Below are 9,996 nucleotides of genomic sequence, written 5' to 3' on the forward strand. Positions count from 1 at the left end.
CAACCGCTCCATGGTTGGTGGCCCCCGTCGCATAGCGTCATAAAAAGGGAGGTGGGGCTGGGGCACAAGACATGAGGTTCACCTGCGCCGCCAAACGCCCCACCAACATCCCAAACCCTAACCGATCTAAGAGAGAGGCGTTACCAGCGACGGGAAGCACCGCAACCGGCCACAGCCGCCTCTGCACCGCCGCCACTGCGTCCACGCCTTCACCCCCGGACTTCACCGCCTCATCCACAAGCACAGCGATGGCTTCCTCCTCTTCCTCCAAGCCCGACGGTTTGCATCTCCGAATCTCTCTCATTTTTCCCATTACCGGTACATGTTCTGGGGCTTACCATGTTCTAATTCAGGTATACACCCGACTGATCTACAACTAGTCGATCTTATGCACTAACAGCACGGAGTCACGCTCTTGGCGTTCCTGCTCATGCCGCAGTTCGTGCTCGTCGGCGCCGGCGAGGCCTTCACGTACATGGGCCAGCTCGCGTTCTTCCTGCGGGAGTGCCCCAAGGGCAGGAAGACCATGAGCACGGGCCTCTTCCTCAGCACCTGCGCGCTCGGGTTCTTCTTCAGCACGCTGCTCGTCACCATCGTGCACAAGGTCATGGCCCACGGCAGCGAACGCGGCGGTTGGCTTGCCGACAAGCTCAACGACGGGAGGCTCGACTACTTCTACTGGCTGCTCGCCGTGGTCAGCGCCATCAACCTCGTCCTCTTCACGTTCGCCGCCAGGGGCTACGTCTATAAGGAGAAGCGCCTGGCCGACGCCGGCATCGAGCTCGCCGACGAGGAGTCTATTGCCGTCGGCCACTGATGCTGCTGTGCTACCACAACCCTGCATGCATGCATCTTTCTTTTTCTTTTTTTAATTATGTTTTGATGACTTGTTTTGGCATGAATTCGGTAGGGGGTATGCGTGATGTACGTATTTTGGCACACACGGTGTGACCCGATCGTACATACGCAGGTGGAGGTAATTAACGTGTACGTAAGGGTAAAAGAAATGTAGACAGAAATATACGGCTTAATAAGCGCCAAATAGTGATGTACGTACGTTGTTTTCTGCTTCATGAAATGAATGGCAGCTAGCGTTGCTGCGCTTGTATAATCTATTTGTACTACAAGCGCAAGGGTCATGGGAAAAAAGTTTGATGGACCGAAACAATTGTTGTATGATTTTTTTACATTGAATTTGCTTGTCAATTTAGCTCTGCGTGAGGAAGTAGGTGCCGGCGAAGGCTTCAGAATCTCGAAAAAAACGTGAGGGTGAATCCATGGGCTACTGATACAAAGACCTAAAGGAGAATTACCTGTTTACCCTCAATAAACAAAATTAAATTTATAATTTTTCTCAAATAAGTGGTCTTAAAATAGAAAAAATGAAAGTACCTGAAAGTACCAATGGTACTTTGGCAACCATTGCAAAAGAGCTTTATATGTATAAACACCAACCCATGGGTTCAATCCATTCAAACCCAAACAAAATCTAAGAATTTTCAATCCAATTTTCTATTAAACCCAAACTAAACCAATCCATTGAAAATGTAAACCCATTCTCACATGTCCAATGTATACCGACTGGAGAATCCAATCCATTAAATCCATTTCAACTTAAACCATTACCGGGTCTACACACTCGATCACATTTATTTCATTTGATCAAATTTGAATGATTCGATTGAGAGGTTGGAGTACCTCATCCCTTTTGGGCTGGCTTAGGCCTAACTGGATTCGGCCCAATTAAAAGGTGCATTTGTTTTGGGTTTGTTCGGATGAGCTGGCTGCTGCTACACAGCAATAGCAACAGTGCTATTCATGAGTTGCTACGTAGCCCGAAAAATATAGAAGCGAACAGGTCCTTTATCAAATTTGAATGATTCGATGGAGAGAGGTTGGAGTACCTCATCTCTTTTGAGCTGGTTAAGGCCTAATTTGATTCGGCCCAATTAAAAGGTGTACAAAGGAGGTTGAGGGTGCCCTTTTCGGTAGAAGTAATTCTTTGCTGCAAAGAACCCATTTATATACCCCTCACGGAACCCATTTATGTATTAAACTTATATTTGAGACCGAAGAGAGGATTGACTGTGCCGAAAGCTGAGCCATTATGGAAATCGGAAAGACAGAGAGGATGGCTTCATAGACACGCTCCCCCACTCCTCCGCCCCCGCCCCCACCCCCACCCCCGTACGCTGCTCCCCAGCCCAGATCCGCCGCCGCCGGCCACAGCCCTCGGTCCCCGCGCGTGGCTGCGGGCTCCCCATCCCACGCTCGTCCTCCCCATCCCTCTCGCAAGGCGTGCGGTGGCCCCCAGCCCCAGATCTGCCCACCCCATGCGTCGCCTCCCCGCCGCTCACCCCCCAAATCAGCCGACGTGGAGCTCCGCGCGCCCGATGCTGCGCCTTCGGGCTCCCCACCCCGCACCCGTCCTCCCCAGCCCGCACGCATGGCGTGCGATTGCACCCCGCCGCAGATCGAGATCGTCCCCCGCCGCTCGCCACCCCATGCCTCGCCCACCCGCCGCACAGCCCCCAGTTTGGCCGCCGTGGATCTCCGCGCGCCCGCTGTTATTCCCGCCGCCGCTCACGGCTCGGCCCCTGTTCCCGAACTCCGCCTCGATGCAATCAATGCTGCTTCCGCTACTGCCGCCGGAGGATTTGACATGGCACGGAGCACGTCGGGCAAGCGCGTCAAGTTCACCTCCCCCCTCTGCAACTCCTCGGTGAGAGGCTACTACTCCAACGCCGCTACGCCAACCAAATCCTGCCTCAGATCCGCTGCAGTGAGGAGTACCGCTGGCGCCCAAGCCACCGGGCATTCAACTCCCCACCTTCAGTCCGCGGCATCCGGCTTTGATGGAGGTTTTCCTTCCCGGGGGGAGGGCTCGGGGTTGTCACCGGCACATGGCAGCTGGCCGGGGAAGCGCATTCACGCGCACGTCTGGCGTCAGAAGAGGAAGATGGCTGGTCAATGGTACGCCCGAGACGCTGGTGGCATCTCCTGGAGTTCAAAAGCACAGTGCATTCAACTCCCTCAACCACCCAGGTCAAATCGACGCACCACCACCACAGCGTTGATCTGCAGCGGCGTATGAGAGGTAAATGCTTCCGTTGCCTCTCCCCTGGGCACGCTGCGGCAGACTGCAGGGACCCGGTACGGTGTTTCACTTGTGGTCGCTGGGGACATAAAAGCTATCTATGCAGAGGCGGTCCATCGTCCTCTAGGAAGCAGGTTTCGTCCTCCAGGAAGCAAGCTCCCACGCCGAACACTGCTCCTCCACCAATCGACACCACCAACTTCCCTCCTCTGGTTGCGGCTGTGATGGCTAGGCCCGAGGACCCCGCGGTCCGTCCGCTGGACACCTACGTTGTGGCTTTCTCCGTCGACAACATGGACCAGGAGCTCGACCGTCTTTCCTTGCATGGCATGGTGGCCTGGCTAGGGGGGAACCGACCAGTAGTGGAGCCGGAGGTCATCAAGAGGGCCATCTGCAACCAGTTCCCTGTTCGTCCCGAGGATGTCACCATCGTCAGGCATGCCCCAGAAGACTTCTTCGTCGATTTCAAGCACCGGCACCACCGCGACAAGGCTGTGGCGTAGGGGTCCTTCCCCTATCGCAACCTCAACATTCACACAAGGCCGTGGCAGCTGGTCATGCACGGCGACATCTACGAGCTCAAGTATCATGTTCGCCTGTGCCTAGAGGGCATCCCCCTTCACTCCTGGAATGAGAGCATCGCCAAGAGGGCTGTCGCCAGGGCCTGCAACCTCGACTACGTCGAGAAGGCGTCACTGGACCGCGCCGACACTAGGGTGCTCTGTGTCTGGGCCTGGACACACAATCCGTCCAACATTTCGAAGGTAACCTGGCTAACATTGTCCTGCAAGAAGGCAGAGCTCCATAGCTCGTAGCCCGCACGTGGCCGCTGGGGGCTCACCTTCAGGGTGCTGGTGCACCTTGATCTGGTGGAGGACCCTCCAGGTAGAGATGGACGGGCTGCCGCTCCCCGCGTTTACACGTGGGACTATGGGGTCGTCGATGGAGAAAGGATGCCGTGCGACCGACACGACCCTCCGCCAGCTGACATCCACGGCAGCCGTCGCGACGACGACGACGACCGTCGTGGATGTCGAGAGCGCTAGGGCGACAACTGGTACTCGTGACTCACCCACAGCCTGTCGCGGGCGCCCAAGGATCGCGAGCGGGAGCGGTCGGCGTCGAGGCACGGCGGCCATCGGCACCGGAGCCCTGAACACGGGGGTCGTCATCGCCCTCTACACGACGTCGACGTCGCTACTCGCCATTTGGCTCCAAGCGACACTGCTGGCCATGGCGCCTGCCTTTCTACCCCAAGCGATGCTGCTTGTCATGATGCAAGCACAGGGGCTCCACAGCTGCTCGCCAAGCCCACTGAACCCTACCACCCGGGGGAGGTTCAGCGCAGAACCAGGGGGCGTAGCAGGGAACGGACGACACACCAGAGGCCGCATAGGCGCGCGTGCTTAGAGACAAGGAACACTATGCCACGCTCCAAATCACCATCACCGTGCCTTCGCTGCAAGTCGCCGGACTTCAACGGTGCAAACGGCGGCAACCATCATCCATCACCAAGCCCCCCCAAGGTTCGTGCTAGTCAGAGTCCATACAATGATCAGCCTCTTACTCCTCTGCTCCCTGCTTCCCCTTCCTAGAAGCCGAACTCCGCACCTGAGGAAGCAACGCGGTGCAAGACCGTTCCACCGAGAGTCTCATCTTCGGAGCCGCTGATGCCTACTGCGATTCTTTCTTGCCGGAATGAACTGCAGGCTCCCCCCGTCAGTGACCACGACGACGCGACAAAAGTAGTGATCTCACAACCTCGCTGCTGAATGTCGCTTCTACGTGGGACGAGTCTACTACAGGCGGCCTGCTGTCCCCACCCCACAGCGCAAATAGGCGCAACCTGCGCAACCAGCGGGACGCACCCAGGTGCTGTGGTTCTACCCTAGGCTCGTCTACTCCAGACGCTGCGCCCGTGAAACGGTCGCCAACTGCCCGCGCCGTCGTCGCGTGGCAGATGGACTCTAGCAGCGTCAACCAGGCCACACCAGTGTCTGTCACACCGGCACTCCAGAGGTACAGGAGGTCGCTGGCCAGAACACAACGACCGCTGCAGCGGGGGTGTCGCAGTTCCTAGAGGGGATCTCACTACCTTTGCCTCAACCCATCTTGCAGGGTCCAGTGCGCCAGCCTAGCCCTCCACAGCGACGCAAGAGGGGAACGGTCCCGGTACGCAGGAGCATGCGCATTGCGGCCAAGAACTGGCTGAGGGGGGATACTCAGGCGAAGGCCAGGCAGGTCCTGATGAAAAAGCTTGGCATCCTCGACGTCCAAGGTCTCAGCCATGACGAGGCGTTGCTGCGCTACTTCAACCTGTTCAAGGGGCCGCTCACCGACGACGCCGCCAAGGTGCTGACAGCCTTGTGTGGCCTCGACACGGCGACACCGCTCACCGCCACGATCACCTAGTTAGCTGCTGAAGCTCAGGGGTAGATCTTTTGGATTATGTTAATAATCTTTCAACGCTACAGATGCTCGTGGAGCTCCACATCTTTTGTGACTGTCCAACAATGGTGCTTGGATGGGGCGACAGCCAGAGACCTACAGTCACCTCCCCAACACAATGCTTGCACCCTTCACCTCATAGTTAGCTGTAGCATCAACTCTGAGACCGGCAATCTTTTGCTTTCTAGCGCTCTGCCGACAACCAATGGCTTTCAGATGTACCGGCAACGCCAAGTTGCAGCTCTAAAGAACGCATGCCTCAGTGTCATTATCTTGCTGATTATTGCCTGTATCACACCCAAAGAGGGCGTCCTGCTTGCCTCCCTCCTCAGTTCATTATTAAAAAGGGCGCATTTGGTTTTCTTATGGCACAGTTGAATTGCCAGATACTGAACTGGAACGTCAGGGGCTTGAATGACGGAGCACGACAAGACTCTGTATACGAGTTAGTGAGAACCACAGCTGCCACCATTGTATGTCTACAAGAAACAAAGATGCAAGTGATGGATCATAGTGTGGTGTGCCAAACAGTCGGAACGAAATTTGTAAACTCCTATACTGTGCTACCGGCGGACCATACGCGAGGAGGCGTCTTCCTTGCGGTGAATGAAGACTACTTCGACCTCTCCGACATTCTACTTACCTCGAACACCATAACCGCGCAGATCATTATGAGGGCCGATGGAACAAGATGGCAGATTACGGTGGTATACGGCCTGCAGGGAGAGGCAGCCAAACTTTAGTTCCTCAAAGAATTGAAGAACATTCCCCCACCGGACCACAATAGATGGCTCATCCTGGGAGATTTCAATCTCATCTACCAGGCGGAAGACAAGAACAACTCCAACCTGAACCAGCGCCTCATGGGGGCATTTAGAGCGGCGATTGATCATTTGAGGCTCAAAGAAATAAAGCTAAATGGACGCTGCTTCACTTGGAGCAATCAACAGGACAACCCGACACTCACTAGAATTGACAGACTACTATGCACCCCTGAATGGGACCTGCTCTTCCCCGTGTGTTTCTTACACTCCCTCCCATCGCTCATGTTGGACCATACCCCGCTGCTACTTCAGGGAGAGCTTAACCACCATCAGAGCACGTCCTTCCGCTTCGAGAATTACTGGACAAAGATGGAAGGCTTTCATGATCTTGTCCATAATTATTGGAATAGGACGGTCGCCTCGGCTATTCCTATGAAGCGATTGCACATCAAAATGGCGTGTGTGGCAAAAGCGCTCAAGCGCTGGAAGAAAGACAAGATAGGGGATACAAGGATACAACTCGCCATAGTAAAAGAAGTATTGTTACAATTAGAAGCAGCCCATGAGCATAGGTTGCTCACTGCCATGGAGCTTCACCTATGTCGCCGCCTCAAATCCCGTAGCATTGGCCTCGCTGCTATTGAAAAATCAAGAATCAGACAGAGATCGAGGCTAACTTACATCCGATGTGGAGATGCTAACACTAAATTTTTCCACGGTAGAGCCAATGCACGACGGAGAAAGAACTACATACATTGTCTACATACGGATGGGGGAATCGCGGTGGCGCAGCAAGATAAAGAAAAGGTGATACAAGATTATTTTACAAACCACATCGGCTCCGCGGTCCCGAGAGCTGCCACCATAAACTGGCAATCCCTTGGCTACAATCAACATGATCTCTCCAACCTGGAGGTGCCTTTCTCCCAGGAAGAGATAAAAAACACTATATATTCAATGCCTTCCGACAAAGCGCTAGGACCGGATGGCTTCACGGGTGCCTTCTTCAAAGCTTGCTGGGAAACCATTAAAGAAGATGTTATGGCGGCAATGAACAGTTTATTCAATTTGAATGCCCAGGGCTTCAAATGGCTAAACTCGGCATCCATTATCCTTCTACCCAAAAAACCCGATGCAACAAGAGTTACTGATTTTAGACCCATCAGCTTAGTCCATGGCATTGCAAAGATCTTCTCCAAAGTGTTAGCTAACAGACTTGCCCCTCAACTCAACTCCCTTGTTTTGAACTGCCAGAGCGCTTTTATAAAAAACAGAAGCATCCATGATAATTTTATGTACGTCCAGGGAGCGGTAAAAAGACTACACAAGCATAAGCTTTCGGCTTTGTTCATGAAACTAGACATCCACAAAGTCTTTGACACGGTACATTGGGGGTACTTGCTCGAGACTCTTCAGGCTCTGGGCTTCGGACAGCGATGGCGTGAGTGGATCTCCATCCTCCTACATACATCCACTTCGACACCCATCCTGAACGGGTGACTGGGGGGCCACTTTTAGCCATGCCAGAGGCGTCCGCCAGGGGGATCCGCTTTCCCCCATGCTATTCATCCTAGCCATGGACCCGCTTCAATGGTTGCTTGACCTGGCAACCCAACAGGGGATACTCACCCCATTACCAATCACAGCGGCAAAATGGAGAACCTCAATGTATACAGATGATGCGGCCATTTTCGTAAACCCCACAAAAGACGATGTGGACGCCGTCAAAATCATCTTGTAGGCTTTTGGCACATTCTCGGGACTTCATATTAACCTACAAAAGAGCTCAGTACATCCAATCGGTTGTGCAAACGTTGACCTAGACCAAGTCCTGGCACCTTTCACCGGTACTAGAGGGGGCTTCCCATGCAAATAATTGGGCCTTCAACTACACATTAGAACACTACAAAGGATCCACGTGCAACCTCTCATAGACCGTATTGGGCACAGGCTACCCAAATGGAAAGGAAGATTGCTAAACAGAGCGGGACGCCTCACTCTTGTAACCTCTGTCCTCTCCTCCATGCCAACGTACCACCTAACAGTGTTTCCTCTAGCCGCTTGGGCTAAGAAAAAGATAGACAAAATCAGGAGATCTTTCTTGTGGAAGGGGGACGGGAATGCAAATGGCGGCCACTGTCTAGTTAACTGGCAAACGGTTACCAGGCCGAAAGACATGGGCGGGTTAGGCGTCCCTGACCTCGAAAGATTTGGGCGAGCCCTCCGTTTGCGATGGCTATGGCAAGAATGGGTGGACGAGTCCAAATCTTGGAGCGGCTCGGAGCTTCCATGTTCTGATGATGACCGCCTCCTCTTCAACTCCTCAATCATTATATCTTTGGGGGATGGTGCAAAGACAAAGTTTTGGCACCACGGTTGGCTCGATGGTCAAGCTCCTAAGTACCTAGCCCCCAACTTGTTCCGCCTGCTCTCAAGGACAAACCGAACGGTGCAGCAAGAGCTCCGGAACAACAATTGGATGCATAAACTTAGAAGGAAAATCACCTTGGCCATCCACATAGAGGAGTTTGTGTCCCTCTGGATACGTATACAGGATGTGCACCTGCAACAGGGCGTCCAGGACACTATCACCTGGCGTTGGACCAACGATGGGAATTACTCCACCTGGTCGGCCTACAGAATACAATTCAGAGGTTCGCTCCTCCCCTTCGGTACGGACTTGATTTGGAAAGCGCATGTGGAGAACAGATGCAAGATCTTCGCATGGATCTTAGTACAAGACAAAATTTTAACGGCACAAAACCTACAAAAGAGAGGGTGGCCACACCAACAACAGTGCGTGATGTGCAACGGACCCTTAGAGACAAGCCTCCACCTATGCCTTTGTTGCCCTTTTACAAAGGCGGTTTGGGATCAAATCCTCACGTGGGAAAACTTCACTCAAATCCAACAACAGCAACATGCAAACCCCACCCATATCAAGTCATGGTGGGAAGACGCGGCAGCAAAAGTGCCAAGATCTGAGCGTGGGAGGCTTAACGGGGTAGCTATCTACACCTTTTGGAATATATGGAAAGAGAGAAATAGAAGAATTTTCGACAATATAAGTAAAACGGTGCCGCAAGTAGCCGCAAGGATAAAGGAAGACATCGAGCAAAGAAAGAGAACATTCGATTACGCTTAGCTCACATGCTTAGGGGGGGAAACCATAACCTCGTTTGCCTTTGCTTGTACATAAACTTTCTTACCCTACCTTAATTGAAAGACAAAGCTCCTGCCAGTACGTTCAAAAAAAAAAAAGCTGAGCCATTCTGATTCCATCAAAGATGACACCCGCATAGCTAGCATCAGATGATCACAAGCCAGGGAAAAAACCATAAGCTTTCCAGCTCATCTGAGCTTAATATAAAATGAACTAGTAAATCAATAAGTTGAAACTGCATTGCCAACTCCAAGTCTCCAACCATGAGCCTTCTCTTTCTTAGCCCTTTGAACAGTAGGAAATTACTTCAGAGACCCATCATCATCAGTATCATCCTAACTCGACTAGCCTCCATAAGGCAACCTTGAGCAGCATCACCAAAGTGAGAAACACACCCAAAAGCATGACAATATAAGCACCGAACATGCAAACACGTCCTTGTGGAATGCAAAGAAGAAAATAGTATCATTGACAATTCTTTTAACAATAATGTTAGCAAGATTTCTCATAAGTATCCTAGTATC

General features: G+C 52.8%; 1 protein-coding gene across 1 annotated transcript; it reads left to right on the top strand.

Annotated features, from left to right (window-relative positions):
- Nucleotides 1-248: 248 nt before the first annotated feature.
- LOC136536891 (protein NRT1/ PTR FAMILY 6.3-like) lies at nucleotides 249-817 on the top strand. Its single transcript, XM_066529035.1, has 2 exons — nucleotides 249-353; nucleotides 401-817. Exons 1-2 carry the CDS (start codon nucleotides 249-251, stop codon nucleotides 815-817), a joined length of 522 nt encoding a protein of 173 aa, XP_066385132.1.
- The last annotated feature ends 9,179 nt before the right edge of the window (nucleotides 818-9,996 follow it).

Source organism: Miscanthus floridulus, chromosome 2 (assembly GCF_019320115.1).
Source record: "Miscanthus floridulus cultivar M001 chromosome 2, ASM1932011v1, whole genome shotgun sequence".
NCBI lineage: Eukaryota > Viridiplantae > Streptophyta > Magnoliopsida > Poales > Poaceae > Miscanthus > Miscanthus floridulus.